The 25,334-nt window shown below is 36.5% G+C and overlaps 1 protein-coding gene across 1 annotated transcript in view; it reads left to right on the top strand.

Moving 5' to 3' along the window:
* Positions 1-25,334, top strand: part of USH2A (usherin) — a 388,963-nt gene that overhangs the window by 227,549 nt on the left and 136,080 nt on the right. Inside the window, exons 38-39 of the mRNA XM_026844632.1 lie at positions 21,495-21,645; positions 21,816-21,958. Of these exons, the coding sequence (XP_026700433.1) occupies positions 21,495-21,645; positions 21,816-21,958 (294 nt within the window). The remainder of the gene's footprint in view (positions 1-21,494; positions 21,646-21,815; positions 21,959-25,334) is intronic.

Here is a 25,334-nt window from a genome sequence, read left to right as displayed (position 1 = left end):
ATATGTTTGCATTAGTAGATCTTACTAACAAAATTGTTCTTTTCAGCTTCTAATTTGTCACATTGCTCAATTTAAGAACTAGAGAATGAAAACAGGTAGTTGTATAGCTAACATATTATGTAGGTGAGAAGTGCAATATAAACTTTTTTTTTCTGTGAATGGTCTTGTATTCTATCAGGTACAGCTAATCTAATCTAAGAATATAAAGTTCCCTGCATTTTGTAATCTGTTTTAGAATAAAAGTTAAGTGTTGACAACGAGCACTTGCTGGATATACTTAGATAATTTGTTTAATAATAGTAATATAAACCATTGGTAATATATTGAGCCATAATTCACAAATTGGTGTAGCTGTAAGAAAGTCAATTGCCATGTGCTGATTTACAGTGAATGAGGTTCTAAGCCACATTGGATATTATCTTCATAAAAATCTGAAATAAGAGAATTGAACAAATACTCCATAAACACTGTGCATACAATTTTATTTTTTTTTTAAATGAAAGCTTAAATTTACAGCTGATGTATATGTGTTCATTTTGCATTCTCTTTTCACAGACATCACAGTGAATTAGCTTTTGTGGAGTAAATTCCAGTCAAAACAATTTATTTAAGGCAATTTTGAATTCTAAAGGGAGAGCCCAACAAAACTAGATCTTGAGAGAAATGTAGGTGTAGCTGATTAGCAGGAATAGAGTGACACACATATCATTTGATAGACAAAAAAGAAAAAGACAAGCAAACAAAAAAAATCCCATAAATCTCACAGCTCAAAAACACAGTTACACTTGGAACCGTTCACTTGCAAACAGATGGATTGGTTTTGGGGCTAAGCCAACAGAAAGACTTCTGAAAAGTGAATAAATAAAATGCAGAGTTTGTATGACAGATTACCAAGCAATAAGGAAAAGGTAAATTCCCAGCATGTTTTATACTTTTCCAGTCTGGTTTCCAAATTATACCTAATATTAACAAATATATGTTGTCATATAATATAAAATCACATCTGAGTTTTACTGCTCACTTAAGACTGAGCAGTAAGACACTGACATTTCTAATCCCAGTGTCACACTTCAGTTCTGCATGTAGAAATAACAAAATTTGGTGGTGAAAATTTTGCCAAATAAGAAGGTAAAGGATCTTCAAAGATAGGCAAGGATGTGCACAAGTTTATGACAGCCATTAAGATACACTTTCTTTCATCATTAGATTGTTGTTGATTACAATTAGAAAACTTATAGCTTTGAAATTATCTTTTTTATGACCTTGTGGTAGTTTAAAAGCAATACCTCATTGATTAAATAGGTTTTAGTTCATGCTTCCTTTTAGTTAATGATCTGAAAACATATTATCCTGATTTACACATAAAATCATGCTGAAAAGCATGTGGCATTCACTAGGATATGTGTGTTTAAGTAGAATTAAATTAGCAGTGAGAGTTATTAAAGAAATCTTCCATACTATTGTCCAGTGGACTGTGATCTGTAGTGAAATGAATAACAAATGAAGCAGTGCATACGAGAGAAGTACTCTCACACACACTGTATTCTCACAATGTGTGAACACACATACAGAGACACACGTATATATCTAGGACAATGTATGTTTACTTTACGACGATGTTTATTACAGTGACTCTTTGAATGCCATACAGTTCCATTGCCTGCTAAATTATGAGTATGATGGTAATTTTACACTGGGCTGTATTCATGCACTGACAAACACTTTTTAAATCAGTAAATGAAATCTAGATGCTACTAAAATCAGAACAAATTTTATTTTTTACTTCAGTGACCAAGATTTCACTTTGACAGAAGTTTTGTTTGATCAAAGAGTGAAAGAGGTCTCACTGTATACAAAATCACAGCCTTTTAATGAGTGTTAAAATGTACCATTCTCTTCCGAAGCATAATCAAAAACCTGTTTCAAAAATTTGCATTGTGGAGAGTACATCATGGAGCTTGATGGATGGAGATTGTGTAAGAGGGAGAGTGATAGAGGACAAAGGAATGTTCCGCTTTGATATTACTGCAGATCACTGTTTTTCAATTATGATACAAATTTTCTTCCAATGCACATAATATAAAGCACACCAAATCTGTAGCATTACCTGATTTAATATATCTTAATTTCTCATCAAGCTGATTTGCCATGCTTAAAGTCAACACTTAAAGAAAAATCTTAGAAATAAGGAATATATTTTATATGAGCTCTTGACTAAAATTGCCGTGCAGGTTCAAGAGTTCTTGGAAAGATTAAAAAAATAAAAACTGAATCCAAATGTTAATCCATAAATATGAAACTTTCTTTTGACCCTTACCCTGTAGTGGTCTGGAGTTACTAATGGGGTTAGGATTTCAACTCTTAATGGGACTTGGTGCATTAGTGTTTTGTATGCATGGAATTCAGCATTCAGTTTAATAAGTGGTTGACATTGGTGATGTCCCTTAATTTGCTTAAATCTAATTGGCTCTTTTATCAGTCAAACCTGTATGGATTGGCAATTGATCAGAAAGGGTCAGCCATGACTCTGCATGTACTTAAATGCTGGAACCACCAGTTAAAGTCACTGTTGCATAATAAGAAGCTGAAACCATGAGAACAAATGATCTTCAGAGTCGGAAGGCAAAAGAAAGCGGAGAAGTTTTTCAGGATGTTCAAGTTCAGAACAAAGGCATTATGGAGTATATAAATTTTAAATACACTGCTTTTTGCCTCAAGACGTAAAGCTTTTTTTCCAGATGAACTGAAATCTTGTCTGAAACTGTCTTTGTTACATCAAAGAACTGCATAGAAAGCTAAAAGAGATGGAAGAAGCATAAAAGGGCATAGTTTAAAATGATTAGTGACAAATTTCATACTGCAGAGGTAGAAGTAAATTTTTCTGAGTTTTATATTTTTTCCAAAAAGAATAAATTTGATCTATTTATCTTGTCCTAAACTGCTTTGGTAGAAGCTGTAAAAAATAATATACTAGCCAGTGCTTCACATTAACTTGAAGATGCCAGCCAGTAAAAGATCTGGAGAACAAATTGTTTTAGAATTAATTTAATTAGGTAAATGTATTGAAATGGTACAGCAGATGTAAAACTGCAAAAATCTGGGAGAAAATATTTTGTACAGAGTCCTTAGATATGTTTCTTCTTAATGAATGCTGTTTCTGATGGAGTGGCACATAGAGGATCCCATTAATTTAGGACTGCTTTGTAATAAGAGATGGCAAGCTAACAGAAAAGAAAGTTGCAGTCACTACTTAATAGCTGATACCCTAGTTAAATCCATTTGTTCCCTTCCTTTGACCAGAAAAGCCCTAGTATGGAAGGGAATGAGACGTCCTGTATGTAGAAAGGAAGAAGATAGATTAGTCTGAAAAAAAATAGGTGCAAAGAGAGATAGCAGAGAGAGACTGGCTGGTGATCAGATGTGAAGCAGGAAGGTGGAGGCTCAATCATCACCTCCAGAGCACAGAAAAGAGCTGCATTCCCAATGACAAGAGGTATGAAGCTGCTTGTGGATGGTAATTCTGTATCACATTGCAGAGTTGTCTCTGTGTGGTTACTTGTGTGGGGGATTGCAAGCCATTAACTAGTGCTGACTTATCTATAGAAAAGAGCCTCCAAGAATTGATACATTCCCTATGTAAAACATAAAAGGGAAGACACTCTGGAAAAAAATATTTGCCTAAGCAATGAAGTGCCTCTTCAATCTCTGCCATAATTTAGGAAGTCTGTTGTTCATTTATATGCTCTGTCTGTGATTTGCACAACATAGGAATGTGAAAGATGTCAGATTTTGTCTTGGACTCTTAAGTACCTGCCCTTTGCTGGTCCCTTGTTTGCATATGGGATACTGCATGCCTCTGCCTGCAACCTCGGGCTAGTTCGCAGCAGCAAAAAGTGAGCCTACATACTCGTAGCTGTTGATATTTTTTTCAACATCTACAGAGAATGGCATACTGCAACCAGAGGATTTCAGCCACTTTTAGTATAAGTAGCAACACCTCTGAGACTGGCTATTGAACCACATCATAGGATCATTGATCTAATTATGCAAACAAATAAGAATCACATCGTACAACTTACATTCACATCTGAAAGAATTTGCTTATGCAAGTTCATCACTGAAGCCAACAGGCCTTCTTAGATGAATGAATATTCAGTAAACAAAGCACACTGATGCTGTTAGGCCAGAATTATTTAGGAAGAAAAGTCAAACCTGAATAAGCTAGTGTTTTCCCTGTGAGACAGGTTTGGTTTTTGCATGATGCTCAGTATCACATTAAGAGTCACACCATAAAACTTCTTTTGAGAGAATTTACCCTACTTCAGATTTCAGGTATTTCTGAGACATTAGTTGTTTTTTGAATTTCTCCCCTTTTTTTAATTATTTCTTTCTTTTATCTTTTCCTGTAGACTTACACTAAAATCTAACAAGATTCTTTTTGTTCTAGATCTTCTGTTTCTTTTTCATTTTTTTTTTCTCTAGCAGTCTTTTATGTCACTTGTAAAAGTAGAGTAGTAAAAACAGAATTTTAAAATGGAAAAAAAAAAAAAGTAGATTAGAATAAAAGCTTTGGCGTAATTATTTTATTAATTGTGAAAAAATATACTAAAAAATCCAAATTCTCAGAAATTTGCATGATATCTCTGTAACTTCAGAATAATATAATGTCTGATTTTTTTTTGAAGAACAGGAAATATTTTAAACAAAATTGTTGTAAACAAGCCAATGGGTGGGATGTGGAGTGTTAACAGAAAGTTCTTAATGAAAAATTGTGACCATATCTTTTCTAGAGGTAGTTTAAGGAGAGAGCAGATTAGAGTAAGGAGGGGGAAAGAGCTTTCCTACATCTCTCATCAATGACCTAGCTAATTAAAGAGTGTCAGTGGCAAGCTGTGAAAATTGTCCTTTCCAGTTCCTTTTGTCCAGAAAGATGATTTCATGGCGATATAAGGGTAGGATTGCAGAAGTGCTTGTATGGAAAACTGGGAGTTGTTCTAATGAAACAATAATTCTTCTCTAACCTCTGCAGTATTGAACTGATGGTCATTTTCATTAGTTCTTCTTTTATTCCCCTCTTCCAGGCTGTTCAGCACATCTTTCAGTGATCTTATATACTGTGTCTAGTCTTGGTTTTGGGCGGATGTTTTGCATGGCAAGAGAAGTAAATCTTATTCCTGAAAGGTTGTATCTTCAGACTCCGGCAATGGGAGGCACAGAGGTGCCACTTAACTGCTCATTTACCTAAATTGCAGCCAGGTGGGGCTCATCCTGACGCCACATATCATAAAGGACCACCTCAAGGTTGCTTTAAAGTGAACCTTAGTGTAAATCCCTATTCATAAAACTAGAGAGTGCCAAAAGGCAATGACACTCCAACGGTGTCTTTTTTTTGCTTCTGATTTGCCTCCTTTCCTTTGCCTCTGTACCCTGTCCTTTTGGGGATAGGCAGATCTCCCATAGTCACAGTTATGTTGTTTCCATGCTCCTGACATAGGACATCTGTATTTGTCAGCCTTTCTGTCTCCTGGAGCAGCATGAAAGAGTTAGGGCAAGAAGATCAGAAGTCCAGTTTTAGTTTTAGTTACCTAGAAGAACATGGATGTTTTTGCTTGCTCGGGGAGTGTTGGATAGGAAAGGGATAACTGTGCAACAGCTTGAAATAGCCAACTGATATCTATAAGCAGGCAATTAACCTCATTGTAGAGGTCTCACTACAGGTCTTTCCAAAACCTTAGCCTTAGCAGGAAGTCTAGGCAGTACTTAAATCTCTTGGAATAAATCTACAGTAGAAGAGATTTCACGCTGGAAAACTACAGCTTGATTGTACTTCTGAAAAACAGAATATATTAAAAGTGGGGAAAATGGGCTGTTGTGGAATTTAGCAGGACATCATTATTTAAAATGATTACCTACCACCACATAAACTTATTTTGGACCAATTTCAATTTTACGTTAAAAAAAAGATGCAAATTAGATGAAGTATACAAATTTTATATAATCTTAAACCTACTCATGGTTGTTTGGGGGTTTTCTTTCATTTTGTGTAAATTCGAATTAGACTTCAGTACTGTAATTAAAGTCCACATTCTTTACATGATAAATTAGATTCTTCTGTTGAAGGGATTCTACAATAAAATTGCATTGAAATTCCTAGTGAAAACATACAGAAGACGTTTGAAAAATCACATCATGAATTTTGTCTTTTGAACTGTTTTCCAGATATATGCATGTATTAGGAACTGGATCAATTTTTATGCTACTTTGCTACTATGGTTTGCTATGCTTTTCTAAAAGCTCACTTTATTATATTTATTTTTGACAACTCCTGCCCCTATATTTTCCAGAATAAAATGGCATTTTCATTAACTGTCAGGAAGGGCAAATGTCTGTGGGTTTTTTAGGTTTGGATTGTTTGCTGGTTTTTTTTTTTTTTTTTTGTCATTTCAATCTGTATTTTCTGTACTTGAAGCATCTAGATTATGGATGTTAGACATCTGATCATAAAGGACTTGAGTGGCAAAGATTTTTTGAGCTACTTTGCACAGTTGAGGAAGTTTTGAAGTTCCTCTGTTTGCAATGAATTCTGTAAGCCTTCAGCAAAGTTTCACAGTATCACAGAATCAACTAAATTGGAAAGGACCATGAAGATCATCTAGTACAACCATTAACCTAACACTGACAGTTCCCAGCTACACCAGATCCCTCAGCACTGTGTCAGCCCAACTCTTCAACCCCTCCAGGGATGGGGACTCCACCCCTGCCCTGGGCAGCCTGTTCCAATGCCAAACAACCCCTTCTGTAAAGGAATAGTTCCTAAGAGCCATTCTAAACTTTCCCTGGTGCAACTTGAGGACATTCCCTCTTGTCCTACCACTTGTTACTTGGTTAAAGAGACTCATCCCCAGCTCTCTGCAACCTCCTTTCAGGGAGCTGTAGAGGGCGATGAGGTCTCCCCTCAGCCTCCTCTTCTCCAGACTAAACACCCCCAGTTCCCTCAGCCACTCCTCGTGCGACCTGTGCTCCAGACCCTGCACCAGCTTCGTTGCCCTTCTCTGGACATGCTCGAGTCATTCAATGTCCTTTTTGTAGTGAGGGGCCCAAAACTGAACACAGGAATCGAGGGGCGGCCTCACCAGTGCCGAGTACAGGGGTCAGATCCCTTCCCTGTCCCTGCTGGCCACGCTATTGCTGACACAAGCCAGGATGCCATTGGCCTTCTTGGCCCCCTGGGCACACTGCTGGCTCCTGTTCAGCCGGCTGTCAATCAACACCCCCAGGTCCCTCTGACTGCAGCTCTCCAGCCACTCTTCCCCAAGCCTGTAGCACTGCTGGGGGTTGTTGTGGCCCAAGGGCAGCCCCCGGCATTTGCCCTTATGGAAACTCCTCCAGCTGGCCTCAGCCCATGGCTCCAGCCTGTCCAGGTCTCTCTGCAGAGCCTCCCTACCCTCCAGCAGATCAACGCTCCCACCCAACTGGGTGTCATCTGCAAACTGACTGAGGGTGCCCTCGATCCCCTCGTCTAGATGATCAGTAAAGATGTTAAACAGGAGTGGCCCCAAAACTGAGCCCTGGAGGACACCACTCGTGACCGGCCGCCAGCTGGATTTAACTCCATTTACCACAATTCTTTGGGCCTGGCGATCCAGACAGTTTTTTACCCAGCAAAGCGTGTGCCCATCCAAGCCTCGAGCAGCCAGTTTCACCAGGAGAATGCTGTGGGAAACGGTGTCAAAGGCCTTACTGAAGTCAAGGTAAACAACACCCACAGCCTTTCCCTCATCCAATAAGCAGGTCATCCTGTTGTAGAAGGAGATCAGGTTTGTCAGGCAGGACCTGCCTTTCATAAACCCGTGCTGACTGGGCCTGAGCATCTGGTTGTCCTGCACGTGTTGTGTGATGGTACTCAGGGTGAACTGCTCCATCAGCTTCCCGGGCACTGAAGTCAAGCTGACAGGCCTGTAATTTCCTGGATCATTCTTCCGACCCTTCTTATGGATGGGCATTACACATCAGCCAATTTCCAATTTCATCACCCTGTTACCTATTTGTCATGTTTTGATATTAAAAAACCCCAACCAAACAAAAAAAGGCTTAAGGGAGGAAAATTTAAGGGTCTCTCAAGATCTTGTTGAGGATGAAATGTAGAGGGAATCAAATCACTATTCTTTTCCTATCTTTATCTGGGGACAGAACCAGAAATTAATCTTTCTTAAACATCATGACCATAAAAGTGCTCTTGGTTTTTTTTGCTGGTTTCCTTTACAGTTAAAATAATTCCTATTAACTCCTATTTGGGAAATTTCTGTGTAGTCTGAAAACAGATATGTAATTGAATTTTAAAAATATCTTAATCATTGTATATAAATTCTTAAAATACTGCAGAATTAAAATATTTTTCCTCCATATAGTTAATTACTTGTCCTGGTGGGGTTTTAAGTTTGACTTTTCCTTACTCTTTCCTAGTATGTAACATCTATGCAGTCATTTTTGGGCTAGTTGACTGAGTACCTAAGGGGAGAAATAAGCTTCTCTATAAAGACAGAAAGGGAGAGAAAAGGGAAGTGAGAATCAGTTATTAGAGTAATTTCTTCTCTGGTGTCCTTATAATGCTACCCTCTTTCTTATAACAAAGACAACTATAACATTCAATAGCCCTTAGTGATTCTTGAAATTTTACAGCTTTCCCTCACTGTGCTTTTCTTTCTGATCATTTATTTTTGTGTCTGCATGCACATTGCAGATGCACACACACAAAGTGTATATGATATATTTGTACATGCATGTTCATGCATATGTGCTGGATTTTTGTCTTTTTTCCTTTGGATCTGTATGTATGTCTTATTTATTTTTTGACAAAGAAATATTATGATCTTAGATTAATTCCAGGTTAGTAAAATAAGAGAGAAAGATAATTCATGTATTTCATGTTACAGTGGGATACATCTAGTATTGAATTATATTAATTCTTACTATTTTTATACTGACCTATTTACTTTTATGATTTTTTACAAGTATTTACTAATTCTACTTGCTAGTAGGCTTCTGAAATGACTGAGGATTGTTATTCCCATTTTACAGATAGATAGTAGAACAGCCATGTGTTAGCAAGGGAAGGTAGAAGAGATTTTTATATTCATCCATGTGCTGAAAAGTATAGTATACATGTTAGAAAGCTCATCAGTCTCTCTTCTTGTCCCTCAGCTTAGACTGGTGGATTGCCTCTCTATGAATGGTGTCATCATAGTTGAATGTGGCCACTGTGTACATAGAAAATATGTGAATTTGGGTTGACTGATTTTTGATTATCTAACCAGCTCTAATAGAACATGTAGAAAGAAGTTGAACGAGTGAAGAGATGATATTATGTAAAGGGAGACTACTTCTCTTTCTCTATTTTTCCTTTTACCAAAGTTGTGACTGCTCTTACATACTAAGAAGCCTATTTGAGAGGATTATTTGTAAAAAATTGATAGTGCTGTCCAAAAAATTCAACAGGATGTTCCTGATGGTTATAATCTGCATTAAGCAGCTGTAAATTTTCTGTGATGAAGATTTAGCCCCTTCAGTCTACATTTTAAAAAAGAACAAAAGAGAGGAAGTTTTCCTTGCCTCTGCTTTTTGTTAAAAGATTGAAGAAAATCTATATTGCAGAGAATAAATATTGTGATGGTATTTCCTTTATCTCAACATATGGTGAATTGTATGTGCAGACTGGAGTAAATGCTGTGACATATCTTGTGGCATATAAGGGAAAACACGGTCAGCCTGGCTTGGGTTTGAATAAAACGTGATGGTGTTACTAAGACTTTAAATCAATTAGGTTACCCAATTTTGAACAAGAAGACAGTAGCCAAGGTCTTTTCAGTGAAAATACTTGGGAACAGATCATTCATTGTTGTATATTGACACACTTCCACCAGTTCCAGTGGATTTATGTGTACTTCAGCATTATCTGAGGAAGTAAAGCCAACAGTTAATTCATATGAATGGTTTATTTGTTAAAAGTATCTAGAACAGGACATTAACTGATGAGTAGCTACTTAATAATGCTGTGGATGGGTTGGGTATAAAAGGCTGTAATCATTTTACCCTATTCATCAGATAAGTCAACTGTATATTTTACACGGATTATTTCTCTGTGTGAATAGGCCTGTCTGAATTGCTTATTATTCACCTTAAATATTAAATATTTTGCTTCAGTGGATAACATCTGGATCATATTTCTGTCAATTGAAATGCTATTTTTAGTGGGGGACCAATCCATAAGTACAGTTACAGATTTTTGCCACAGTTAGATGGAATGGAGGTGTCACCTTTCATATTCTGTCATAGCTTATCTCTGTTAGAGCACTGACCCAAAAAAGGAGATCTGGATTATGCATCCTGAAGTGGCTAACATTCCCATCACCCACTTGCTGGGCAGCATACTAATCTCTAGGTTCAACAGCAAAGAAGCAACACAAACAAGAAGAAACAGCAAAGGAAGAATACTGCCCATCTGTCCTGTTGCAACTCTACTACCAAAAAAAAAAAAAAAAAAAAAAAAAAGTAAAAGGTCTTGTGTACTGGGGGAGAAGATAGAACAGGTACTACTGTAACCCAGGGCTAAAGACGCTTCTCAGGTTGCAGTATACATGTCAGCAGCACAGGGGGGCAAGAGAAGCAGGTCCTGGGTTCTGAGTATTTGGGGATCTGGACATATGCTCAGCATGAGCATCAGACGTGATCCTATTGCTATTTTCTAATACAGCTTAATTTATTGATACTGCATCTGTTGAACTAGACTGTAACTTGAAGTGACAGCCATAGAATTGCAGTTGGCAATTTTGAGAAGTGATAAGAATTCTTGTTTACTCTGTAAGTGTGATAGTTCAAATTTGTCAGCCTCAGCCTCATGTGTTATATAAGAGAATAATATACAGTGTTTTGCTGTTATTTTACTAATTATAACAGTTTTATTTACAGAACTAAGTTTTTGATTCTGTTCTTTGATGTTGTGCAGACTACCTCCCTGAGAGTTTTGCATGTTGGTTAGTGGTTATATAGGAAAAACCACTCCATACTGTTAATGATGACACATACAATTAAATTAATTCTCTGCCATCTCCTTTGATGTACACAGATTTTCCCCATTAATATTGATGGACTTCAGAGTCACAAGCACATGTTGGGAGGGGAACAAGCCCCTGAATGTTGTATTTTGCTCTTTGTGGAGCTGACTCTATCACTTTATGTCTAAATGTAAGGAAAGCTGCTGACAGTTTTGATATATTAAATTATAACTGAGAACTAATTCAAGGATCAAAGATGCTCTTTGGGAGACATCACTTTACTGGTAGGAAAAATCATTACCTTTTTTCCCAGTCTCATATATTTGTACTGTATGTCTTGGAAATATCATTCCCTACAGTTTCTGAATCTTGATGTTTAATTTAACACACAGGTCTTTGAGCAGCACAATGGGAGGGGGACTTCTGCTAGTAAAACCTCATAGAAGGAAATTGAAATGTACATGTTTTTTCTCATTTATCAAAGAACTGCAAAAATCTAAACCGACATTTTATATCAAATGAATTATGAACTGTGTACTTTGTACCTAAGGGAACAACAACTAAATTAGACTTCTGTTAAAAAGAGAGAGAGAGGGGGAAAATAGGCTTTTAATAAAATATACAGTCATTTTTGGTATTTTGTCTGAACCTGACATGTGCGGTACTTTGCAGAAGAAAACTAGAGTATAGGCTACTTCAATGGCTATATGCTTTGAATGCCTTTGAGTGAATAGAGAAGCAGGTTAAGATAACACACAAACCAGTTTCTACTTAGTAACTATTGTTGCTTTGATATTTTTTTGGTTTCAGCCTTGCCCAGCTCAGGTGAACAGGAAAGATAATATGCTTTTTATTATCTTGAAGATTGGAGCAAAGTAGTAAATTATAATTTTTTAACTTCTATTTTGAGAATGTGGTTGCTGCTGAAAAAGACTTCCAAGGAGCAAAATTTTAGATTGAACTATGACACTTGATTGAACTATGAGGTAAATTTTCAAAGAATTATATTCTCAGTATTTTAAGGGCCATGACTTCCACTGTCTTTAAGTGAACAACACTTCTTACAAGCAAAGAGGAGACTCCCAGTCTATAAAGTTATAGTTTTTAACATTAATGAGATTTTGTACATTCCCAATTTCTGAATTTCCTTCATGACTTTCAGTGGGAATATATTTATTTCAGTGCATTGACGTAGAAGACACTTTGATATTGTTGTGATAAGCACCTATACCTTGGAGAAAATGGGAAATGAGAAGATAAAATTCCATGGTTTCTTTGACAACATACTCCCTAGTGCATTCCTATGGCGCTTTTTGATATATGAACAAAATATCCAAGAGCTAGTTGCTTTTCTCATATGTCATACACATATATTTCATAAAGATATATTTCAGATTAGGTAAGGTGGAATATACAAAACTTTTGGAAACTCTGCAAACTCCTTGCAAAAAAACAATGGTGTATGAACAGCGATTGTGGGAATATCATACCATGAACACATCACAAAGTCTGAACCACAATGGGACCAGCTATGTTTGTAGCTTTAGTATTGTTTTTTATCAGTACCATCAAGAGGCTAGAACCAAAAGCAAAGCTGTAATGAGTTGTATTAGTGATGGTATATTCTCAGCTGATATCTCCAAATGTACTCACACCCAAGAAGGCAGTGCCTTGGACATTGCAACCTTGCAATTCCCTGTAATTGTAAAGTTATCTGATCCTTTAATATGTGAGTCTGCTGTGAAGAGTGCTTTATTTATTGGTATAAACAATGGGTATTTTTAGTTAAAAGTAAGGTGATTGTTTTTCCTCATTTATAACTAAGCTTTTACTTTTATTATTCAACAATACTGATTTTGTTTTCTAAATGTTTTCTCAATTCATAGATCATAGTAATATATAGTATTTGTTTCAAAACAACATGTAAATGCCACTGGAAATGTGACGGTGTCAATGCACATTTTTCTGTTACAGAAAGGGAAGGAGAAGAGGTGGCAGTTTGAGGGGGTGCAGTGGCTTGGCAGAGACATGACACAGAACTGGTCTCCTCCAGGAATTCCAGAGCATCAGGCTTGCTGCTCGTGCTGTCTGTGGAGGGGGTGAGAGGGATGGGGACAATGTAGGTGTGAAGAGTCACTTCTTTGTCAACACTTGCCTCCCATTTTCCCTATAAAAAGACACTGACAATGAGTCAAGGGTTCTTTGTGCTTACCACATATGACATAAAGAAGTTAATTAGCTGCTGGGAACCAACTCCAGCTCTGTCTTGCCTGGATGACTAGGAGCAGAAACTTTGAGAAAACCTCTTTTCCTTCTCTTTCTGAAAATAAGGAAAGAATTTGAGGAGGGAAAACGTGTGCTATGGCCTCAGTTCTTTCATGGCCAAAAGGCAGTCCAGTGACCCGCATCTCACAGATACCTGTAGGACAGTCAAGATATAATAAGACTGCACCACCCACTGTATGTAGTGGCTTCCTAACACCAGCTAATCTCTCATCTTGTTAGATCTGTTTTCTATTTATGGACACTCTCAAGCTTGGATTCCATCAGGAATGGTAGTATTTCGCTCCATCCTCTATGTACTGCAGAGATACTTAAGGATTAAAAATAACTACAGGTAATGTTATTGCAGATCTAATTTATTTGCAAACCTGCATTGTTCTCCAGTCTGCATTTAGGGATATATAAACTGGTGCTTCTGTCAAAATGAACTCAACTTATTGAATGAGAACCTTCATATCTGTTGTAATATTTTACTTTTTTTTAGTATTCAGGTTGCTGTATTTTATTAGTTTCTTTTGCCACAGTGAGTGGAGATATAGCAACAATCATTTGCAGCAACCATGCCCACTTGTTCAAGTAGAATGCTGCTTTCTGGTTTTGAATATCCTGTTATGCTTTTGCTTTCGATCATGGAATAAAACAATATTAAAAATTAATTAAATTAATTCTCAACAACTTATGCTTCAGACTGAGGAATATGCTCCTTGTAACATCATAACTTCTGTGCCTTTTCCTTTTTCTTTGCTCCTTCTTCATCTTCTATGAAGTTAGAGTCCCCTTCATTGAATTATTAGACTGAAAAAATTTCATCAGGAAATAATCTAACGCATTTTTCCTCAAAACCACAAATTGTCTCATTTATGATAAAACATTTGTTTAGTCCGATGGAGATTTGAAATCTTTTTTACATCAGTTTAATCCTATTAATGTATGTCCTGTTTCCCAAGACACAGAGATTCTCTTTGTCTTTGCAAAACTGAAGTTGAAGATTCCTATATGTCTGTCCCTTTGCTCTTCTATTTTTCTTTAAGCTACGTAGGTTTAAACTTTCTTCCCTGGTCTTTTCCCAACCATCAGTGATATAATTTGCTTTTTTTGTTGTTGTTGCTTTTGGGAAGCCCCTATTTCCAGAGCTATCTAATAACTTGTTTGTTTCAAACATGAAGTAAAAACCTTAAAAGCCAGCCTGCAGTTCTCTGAAACTGTACTATCAATATTAAGAAAAAAACTTCCATTTAGCCGAGTGTCTGCTCACCAGCAGTCTGCAAGTCTCTCACCAGAGATGTTTCCATCAATGTGGAAGCTGGCATACCTGCCTCTGGTCATAGCTCTCTGCCTGCAGATATCAGTTGTAAGGGAAGCTGCAAGATTTTGAAGATGATGTCAAATTCTTTCACCTTCTTCCTTTAAAAAAAAAAAAAAAAAAAAAAAAAAAAAAAGTCCTGAAATTTATCTCTAAAGATGCTTCATGCAGGAAGCTGAAGCTATTTCATGAATATAGACAGGATCTTGTTCTCTCTGTTCTTGCCACATCTGTTCCTAAGTAAAGGGAGGCAGTTTCTCAAAGCTGCTTCACAGAGATATTTCATTTTCCATTAACCAGAGTCGCAATTAACCCACAGGAACTATTTGTTTAAATATGGTTTCTGCCTGATTTTGTAAGACCAATCCTTGTGTTTTTTCCTCATAGTATTTTTTTAAAAAATTAATTATGTCATATGACAGTTATTGGCTAGGCATCCTTTTAAACAGTCTGATGAATAATTAGTTTTACTAGGCAGTTATAAATTCCATCCAATGTCTTTATTACAGGTATTAAAATCGTTAATCATTCAGCTAATTGCTTATTGGCATTCTTTTGTAGCTTTTAGAGTTTAGCAAAGTTCTTGCTGAGTAACATGGATAAACTTCTATCTAGCATGAGGAACAAAGGCAGGTTACTTATATAAAGGTAGAGGTGACAAATCTATAAGACATTTTTATAGTGTTGACCTCAGTAAAATATAACACTTAGGAAAGGAGTATCTCTTACACATATTTTCACTTGAGACCTATATATGGATTGCAGATGTTGAGATTGCACATGAAGAAAAGTTCATTAAAAGGAGGGGGGGTGTTGATATTGTTTTTCGCTAGAGCATTATTAATGAGTAATAAGTAAGCCTGCTCTGGGATTTCAAAATACAATTGTCTAAAACTTCAGGTCTGCATATCATTAAGTAAAGACTGGGTTGATTTTCAGGGCCCTACCTATATTGTACTCTGCATCTTGGAATAACAAATAGTGCAAATGGAGGAAAATTTGCAGTTAGAGCTTACACACTCAGTCCAGATAAAGATAAATTTTAGATTTTTTCAAACTTCTTGTGCGGGAGAGCTGAGCATGCACATGACCAATGTGATCAAGCAATGCCCACTTATTACAACTAAGAAAGCCCTTTTATAATGTTCTCCCGCACATGTGAGTAACATGCAGTACAAGTCCTCAAGACTGGACAGGTAACTTAGCCTGTGCTTTAAACCTTCTTATGATTGGATAAAAAGTGCCACATCAGCCTTGCCAGGCTTCCTGCCTTAGGTAACTTCCTCTTCCATCCCAGCCCCTTCCAGGGGTTGTTTGTCTCGTTGAGTTTCTCCCCCCTCATTCAGGGTCACATCCTTATGGCATTCTTGCTCGGCTGAGGCTCTTATCAGTCTTGTTCTCACGCAGGATTGCTCACATGTCCATTCTCTCACAGAAAGCCCTCTAGAATACCAGCATTCTTGTTTTCATTTTTCTGAGTGATATTGTGCCTTACAAATACAAGTAATATTAAAGTTTAATGCTAAAAGTAAAAAGATTTACAAAGCCACTCCTTTTCAAATGAAATTACTATTATAAATGTTCAAGGCCAGGTTGGATGAGGCTTTGAGCAACCTGGTCTAGTGGAAGGTGCACCTGCCCATGACAGGTTGATCTTTAAGGTCCCTTCCAACCCAAACCATTCTATGATTATAGGAGAGATCAGATGTATGAAACAGGATAGATCATGAAGAGCGAAAAAGATAGTTCCATACCCTGATTATGTTATAGTTCTGAAAATAACATTTCACTAACATGAATGTGTGAACAGGTTTGGATTTACTGGGAACTTGCTTTTTCCCATAGCACATCTTTTCTTCCCAAGACCCTTGTGCCATAGAGGAGCAAGCAAGAAGGCAGCCATGGACCTTCCACATTGTATGTTCCAAAGTGTATGGATGTGTGTTGAATAAGGGGTGTGTTGTCCCTGGTATATGTATTATTAGATGGAGATACTTCTGCAACTGCATGTATCATGTAGTTGTACATGTATCATGTACATGTACATGTATCAGTGAAATGATAAAATTAAAATGCAAGAATACTCTATACATTCTTTAAGTATTGAGTAGGTGGAAAACAAGATGGTTGAACATTCATATTAGATGAAGAATCAAGAACAACTGCATCTATTTGCTATACACTGAATAAGAAAGATAACTGGGAAAAGAGTTAAAAACCAAACTGGAGTAAACATCAATGAACCTGTGAAGATAAGAAACAAGAAAAGCAATCTTCTGCTTTGCCAATAAAGGTTTATAACTAACATGCCCTTCTAGTGATGACATATGGCCCAGCATCATGGCCTGTCTTTCGATTAAATGAAACAAAAGCACATGCCTATGTTGAGAATTATGGAGTGCAACAACTGGAATAATTTGGACTGAGCAAACAACTAGATAACAGGCATACCTGGGAGAATCAGAAGAAACAAATGTCAACGTGCAGAACATATTGCCATAAAAAGTGCAGTAATGAGATGATCTCAGTATGGGCACCTAAAATAGAAAATGAATCAGAAGTATCTAAACAACCACTGCAATGAGATAAAGAAATGGGGTTTGTGAATTGAAGCTGGAAAAGAGGAAGAGTAGGCATGACTGAGCGAAACATTAATCTAAAGGCAGTCTGACTGAAACTTTTCCTTGCTGTTATGGCACAGACTGTGGAGAGCCTATTTTCCTCCTCTGTAATTAAATACCTGCAGTTATCATTTGCTTCCATGTGTATGAAAAATATTTTGATAAGATACAAATGCATCACCTGTGCTAAATATTTTACATATGCAGATGTGGCAAATTGTAGAGTTACATTTACATAGATCTAAACTCTTCTAGCTGCCTATCTGCAGATAGACACATGAGGGCCAATATATGTGATCATTGTTAAAAGCAGTGTCACTTCACTTCAAAGCTGGTGTGAGTTTACACCAATTTGACAGATAACAAATTGAGCTCTAGTGGCTTTCTTCCTCTTATTAAAGATTAATAGCACAGACATTTTTATAATGAAATAATAATTTATTGTTCTAATGGTAGTTCACTTTTAATAGTCCTACCCAGACTTCTACTCTCAGAAAATTTAAATTTCAGATATATCCTTATGATAAATATAATGAATACCTCTCAGAAAAATAGGCTTTCACCATAGAGTAAGCATTTAAGCACAATCATTTAATGCAATTCTTACTGTCCTAAAATAAATACTTACAAAGCTGACTACTACTGCATATGTTGTTTAAGATAAGGAAATTGAGGCAAGAAGTTGAAACACTTTTCAAAGACTGCACATTTAGTGGCTGAGCAGGGTTCAGATCTTTCTTGACTCATCTGCATGTACCTGAGTATCTGGAATACAATATATATCATTGTCAGGTTGAAACAGTCTTCAGGGTTTTTTTATTTTGTGGGGCTGTTTATTAATTCTTTGATTAGAATTGACAGCTGATTAAATATTTAATTCTGCCTTTGTAGTCTCTTCATATACAAAGTGTGACTTTCTGCCCTGCTAAGTGAGGATTTACTGGGCTAGATGTTGATTCAGTAGGTTGCAAGTGGAGTGGTTGCCCCCTGAGGGTCATATTAAAGCTTGAGGGGAGCTTTTTGAGCAACACTGCATCTTAAATACAATATATCAAGCTGATAGATACATGGCTCTTCTGTTGAGAAATTCACAGCAGAATTATTGCTGGTTGCCAGTTATTACTTGGGTAGTAAAGAGTCTCTCGGGAGTATGGATTGGATAAAAAGGGTTAAGCTGAGGGAAATGTTACACTGAAGACCTTGGTGATGAGAAGTGTTTGAAAGTGTCAAAGGATGTTTTGTGTGCAATTTAGAATTACCATTTTTGGGGGGAAGTGCTCCGTAGTTTTAATGATCAAAGCATGATTAGTTTAATAGAGCACCTTTCTCATTATGACTCAGCAGAGAGTTGACAATTTATTTGTTGTACCCCCCTTCCCCACTCCTTTGGAAGCGCAGACCTGAGGACTAGTGCATAGCTGAGGATGTTCTCTGCAAGCTACAGGAAGTCTTGCAGATTAAATATATTTGCTGTATATTCTAATATGTTGGTTTGAAAATAGTGGGTTTGGCTTCTTCTACAGGTCAGCCGACTTTCACCGATGAGATTTGTCCAAATTTTCTACTCCTCCCTATGCTGTGCTTTTGTTGGTAGAAGAGATTTGAACATTTAGCTGAGATTACCTACGCCATTAAATTAATGTCCACACAGTGAATTGTTATTGACATTTAGACAGCTACATCTTTGCTTTCTGATGAACATTCCTGTATCACTCTAATAACCACCACTATACATACATAAAGCTTAATCGGAGCTTTTACTTTGTAGATCTCAGAGAGTTTTACAAAGTAGGATAAGTATTATTATCTCCATTTAACAGATTGAGAAATTAAAGACAAAGGTGAATTGATGTGTTCTGACAGAACTGGAAATAAATTTAACGCTTTTTCGTCCTCAGTGAGTTGCTCACACTGTCTTCTCAATAACAATATGAACATTGGCTTCCTGGGCAGATTACAGCTCAGCTAATTAGATTCATTTTTAGACGTAGCTTTTTTTACTGTAGAATTTCTGTGTGCACTTAAACAACTGGTGCTACAGACAGTTCAGTTTTAAGTGAGGTAGTACCTTGCTTTGAAGGGATATTGAGTTGTTCTATTAGTGTCAGCTTGTGAAAACACTTTAAAACCCTCTAATAAAAGGTTTTGCATTAATGGCGCCATCTTTCTCATGCTGGCTGAGTTTGCTTGCTAACAACTTCAGGAATCACTTTATAAAGGGATGGCAAAATAATTCATGATTATCTGCAAGTACTGTACATCCATAAGATTTAAACCTTATTGTACAACTTAACTCCAACATTAGTTATGTTGCTGCTAAACAGAATGATGTTAAATGAGGTAAATGTATGTTCTCCATTTTACTCTGAGAGTGAGATTTAATTCACATACAGAGGCATTTAGTGTGCAGATGTTTGGTTTTGATGGCTCAGCTGGAGGGATGTTGGGGGCTGTTCATCAGCCCTCTTCTTCCCTCTGAGTTGAGGTCATCACAAGCTCTTTACTGGCCTTGAAGGTGTTGGCAAGGGATTTGCAGACCATGAATTACCTTAGTCTCAAACATCTCCTGGATGTGGAAACCAGAAGATTTCAAGTTTACTTGGGATTTACTGGAGCCTTATTGCCTAAGTCTAGATAACAGCAGCAGGAAGGAGCATCCAAAGGCTGCCAGGCTGGCTCAAACCCAGAAATTTTATAGGTTTTTTCACTAAAAGAGAGGAGGGGAAGGGAGCGAGGGAAGCTGGAGATTTGTTCCACTTAATCTTGTCCTGAAAAAAATGGTAGGGTTGCAGGGCTAGGGGCCAATTCTCAGAAGTAAAATACCTGGTAATAACTCAGGTACACCTGCAGCCAGCTTTTAGTAAAAATTTCTTATGAGAACTGGCAGGCCTTGAACTTAAGGGAAAGGGAACAAGTCTCTAGATTGGAGCAAGACTTGTTTTGTGCCTTTCTATGTAATACAATTTAGAGCTGGAGTTGAGGAATTTTGAAGTTCCTGAGTCATAAGTATGTGTAATCAGAGTAAAAGTGTCAGACATACCATTTCACATATCTCTGTATGTATATGTCAGTATAAATAAAAACTTTTGTATATGGCTGATGACTTATTTTTGGAGCCAATGCCTTTCTTTCATCTGTTTCAGGGAGAGAATGATTCAGACAGTGTATCACAAAGTCTGTTTCTTTCCTCTTAGTAACCACCTCATATACAGGTGGTAAATGAAAATCATAAAACTTACTGTAAAATACTGTTCACTCATCTTACAACTTATGCCTTGAGGCTTACAACTACAACTTAAGTTACAGATCTGTGAGATTGTTTTTTTCCAAATAGAGCGAAGGAAAAAAATAACAGCCACAAAAAATTTCTGTTGGAAAGACCAAAGAAAGAATCAAATGGTAACTGCTGGACCATAAAAAGCAAAACTGTTCTACAAGAATTTAAATGACAAAGGCAGTAACTTTCCAGTGGTTTAACTCTCTGGAAAAGAGCTACAGAGCTATGGCTACAGACATGTGTTATATATAAAAGTTCCAGAAAGTTTCAACAGACAGCTTTATTCTTAATGAAAAAATAAAGCCATAAAATCATGGGTGCAAATTGGCATAGTTCTTTTTACTGCATGCAGTGAAATTTGCAGTAGTTAAAGGTCATTGGTGGTATCGTTACTGACACATTTTGATCTGGAGTTCCCGGACTTCATAAAAATTAATTTCCTTAACAAAACAGGGGGCTAGAGACTGAGACTTCAGTGAATCTATTTTGATTTCTACCTAAAGACATTTTTTCCCTTACAATTTTTGCTGTTTTCTTTTAAAATTATTACTAATTTATAAGGGTGAGAAGGTATCTGAGTGATAAAAAGTCTGATCAATTTTTACTCTTACTGCATAACATTTCTGTGAGCATTTCTTTAACTTCTTGAGGTGGCAGAGCTGGGCACAAGGAGAAGTAGATAATATTTGAACAGGTGGTAGAGAATATGTTGCCTCTGAATTAGTTTTGGTGTTTGGAGGTTTGCTTTTAGCAAAATCATATTCACATATAACTGTATTGGATAGAAGAAAATGAAGAAATAGCATTGTTCAGTACTGAAAATGTTAAACTAAATGGACCATGTTAACATTGCTGTTGATCCCGAAGAACAGTTTTTCCAGTGTATGGAGCATTTTGTTTCTACCGGCATATGTTCTCCGTGGTTTTCTCTGCTCTAATTCATCCATGTCTTTCGACAGCTCCAGATGGTGTGATGCCTCCAAGGCTTTCATCTGCCACTCCGACCAGTCTTCAGGTTGTCTGGTCTACACCAGTTCGCAACAACGCCCCAGGCGCACCCAGCTACGGACTCCAGATGCGGCGGAGGCATTCTGCTGGTGACATTTTAGAGTATGCAGACCATAGCAAAGCCACTTTCAACTGCTGAGCAAGAAAAGTCCCATTATCTTGAATACGGCTCACCTTTAGGGTGGCTGGTTTTGTTACAAGACACGTAATGTTTTAGTCTTTATTTAGGTGCGCATGTTTAATGACGTAACCCATGCTGCTTTTCTTTGCAGTTTGCTTTCCAGCCCTACTGCTTCCTTACAACACAGGGTCGGAGATCTTCAGCCACATACTGAGTATGAGATGAGAGTGGTTGCCTCCAATGGTTATGGCAACGCTTATAGCAACTGGACTGCAATGACTACGGCAGAAGACAGTAAGCAGTCTGATATTATTTAACTCCCTTTAGCAGAAAATATAAATAACAGTTCAGCTGCCATTGCACATAATTTCTTTTGGTTATCTAGCTTTCTCAGTAAAATAGCAATAATGTATTTCCTTCCTGAATATTAACTTGCAGTAACAACTCCTAAGGGATCAAGTATGTGTTGTCTTAGATTTTCATAAAACATGAATATTTAAATATATATGTTTTGTGAAGTAGTATCTTATTTCTTTAAATAATAATCCTCCATGCATATGTGTTCATATATGGTTAGTTTAGGATACACTAGTAAGTACAGCTTTGTAAGTGGTGTTTCTTTATATGCGGGGACTTGATTCTGATGTCAGTCAAATAAGAGAAAATAAGTTGAAATTAATAGTATATGACAGTTGTCTTATCTCTGTGTTGATAATACCACAGCTGAACAGAACTTCATTCGCAGTGATCTTTGTTAATTCAAAGTGGTGAACTACTGATCTGAAATTGAGTTTGCCACTGCCAGTCATGTGATTTGTTCAACAGTCCCATGATTTAATGAATAGGTATCAGCATATAGGTACAGTCATTTAGCTGGCAGGGTAGGATTTTGCACCTATTAGTTTTCTCTCACAATGTAGCAGGATATCTAATAGCATACTTTTTTGAAAAATCTGTTGTTTTCAAATACGTTCTTTGCTTTTTTTTTTTTTTTTTAATCCACAGCGGTGACCCCATTGTACCAAATTTTAGAGAAATTTAAGTATTTTCTAAAGAGATTTTTCCTGTTATATCTTGTTTAATAAGAAAGTAAGTCATTCTGAGGAGGAAAAGGTGGGACGTGCGGTGGGTGTTTCACTACTGGTTTCATTACTGTTTCATTCTCTGCCTTTACACCAAAGTGCCTTCTGGTCTTACTCTATTTTACACTGATATGAGATCTGCATTTCAGACTATAAGTTTTTCCTGATGCTCTTATGCATTTGTTGTAGCAAATATTCAGTGCTGGTGACTCAACTTCATTTCAGTCCCTTCTCTAAATGCATCGCTGCCTACCTTGAGAACACACAGAACAAAATGTGTTCCCACAATTGTAAAACATTTTTCTTTGAAGCTGAGCAAATAATTCACAACAGAAATTTATCTGATAAATACATTTAAGCTCCAAAGTTATAAATGCTTCTATGAACACATTACCTATAAATAATTACCTAATAAAAGTAAGTTCTGAACTTGGTGTTTACATACCAGAGATGTATTAGCTGCATGTGAAAATCTTCTTTGAGATTCAATTCCTCTATTGTAATTGTTACCACAAGTGGATACAATATTATTAAACTTGTGATGATTTAAATGCAGTCAGTCTCCTATGACTATTTAGTTCAAATTTAAAAGATGATTTATTTCTGGTCAGATAGTTCACATAGTATTTTTTCGTTTTAAATCGGAGGAGCACAGAAGTGCATTTAAAAGGCATCACTTGTTAATACATGTAAAAATCATTTTTTGTGCAAAGTAGTAGGTGTAGAATTTTAAAATTCTCTTTTGGGGACTTAGGGATAGGGCAGAAGGCCTTCACAGGACATGCATTTGAATATAGTCTTCTTGAACATATATGTGGAAGTTACCTGTTGCACAGAAACTGGATGAACTTTATGCACTAGCATGAAACGCTACCCTTTGCAAAACCTGACTGAAAAAATGCCTTTAATTGTTATGAAAGGTAGATGTTCCCAAAAGAAATTTATGAACAAGAAAATAAACATATAATGCCTCTGCCAGTTTTTACACAATTAAAATATTTTGAGATTAAGAAACAGCTTGCCTCTTCAGCTATGATGCTGTATCGTGTTCCTTAGCTTAAAACAAACTTTGGTGTTTAGTTATAAACTCTATGTCTCCAAGGGGAAAATTATTTTCCTTGAAATGTCCTCTTTCCTTTGCATTGATACTGCTAAAGAATATATGCTGATGTGTCTGCAGTATTCAATAACCCTCATAATTTGCAACCCCCCCCCAACTTTTAGTGGTGACAAAGGACTCTGGTTTTGGTGGAGGATTGCCATCTCAGAAAGGATAGGATATTCAACTCAATTGCTTAAGACTTGACAGAAATTAGCAGTATTTCTGTCAAGGTTTCAATAGGTTTCTTATAAAACTGCCTATACTGACAGCTTGTTGCACAACTATACTTAATTCCTGGCTCTGCTAACCAATAGACATTGACTTTAAAGTACAGTTTGATGGTAGAAATTTCCTATGTCTCTCACTCTGTTGAAATATGTGTTTACACATGTTCTTATTGAATTTTAACCAGCAAATATATATCTTTCACCAAAGCATAAAATATCTGTAGGAATAAAATATATGCATTTATGTGTGTTTATGTGCACATACACCTGATAGCAATATATGTAAATCAACACATCTGCTTTTAAAGTCAATAGAGTTCTACTAATACAGGCTGATGATTTCACAATATATCTGCATGTTATATTTTATTTATGATAAATATTTAGTAAACTAGGAGGATATTAGGAATTATTAAGGAAAGATTTGCAAATGCTGCCATAAATATCTGTTGTATCTGATAATAAAATCTCTTAATATACAGTTTTGCAGGTTTGGGGTATTTTTTAATGCAAGAAAAAATGCTGTAAATAATTTTCAAATGCTTCCTTTTACATGAGTGTGGCACTAATAACTGATTCCATGTATTTTTTTTAATATCTAACCTGCCTGTACTAGATAACATTAACATACATATTCTATGACTATATTAAAATGTGCTAAAAGTGTTAATAAAAGATGTTTGTTCCAGTGATCTTGGCCAGTATAGCATCAGACTATTTACTGCCAGACAAATAGAAACAGTTGATGATGAAGTTTCTGGATTAAATCTTGCTTTCAGTAACTTGAATGTAAATTTAAGATAACTCTCTTGCCATCAATGTAATAACCACTGAACTGAGAGGACAGTATTTACCATTGAGCTGAGAGCAGAATTTCATGCATTGCATTCAGAAATAGAATTAAATTTTCTAGATATAAAAAAGATCTCAGTTAAGTGTTCCCTTTTGTTATGACAAGCTTTGAGCTATCTGAGAAAGAAGCTGTAAAGGAGTTGATTATAGTTACCTGAAGCTGGTCCAATGGCAGCTGCTGAACTCTTACGGTGTAGCTTTATGACTCACAAAATTGTATTGGCTGGTAGCAATCCACATGGTGTAATCTTTGATCAGAAGGGTCGTCCCCAAATGAGAAAGGAGCTTTTTCTAGTGCTTGAGAAAATCCATCTCTATTTGGACAAGTTTTAAGCTAGCAAAATTGCTACTTTAGAGAAGAGCTGCTTGTTTCTTTCTTTTTTTTTTTTTTTTTTTTTTTTTTTTTT

Source organism: Athene cunicularia, assembly GCF_003259725.1.
Source record: "Athene cunicularia isolate RWA chromosome 3 unlocalized genomic scaffold, athCun1 chr3_part1, whole genome shotgun sequence".
In the NCBI taxonomy this organism is placed as follows: domain Eukaryota; kingdom Metazoa; phylum Chordata; class Aves; order Strigiformes; family Strigidae; genus Athene; species Athene cunicularia.
Note: the sequence above shows the minus strand (reverse complement) of the source record. Positions and strands in the feature narration are given on the sequence as shown.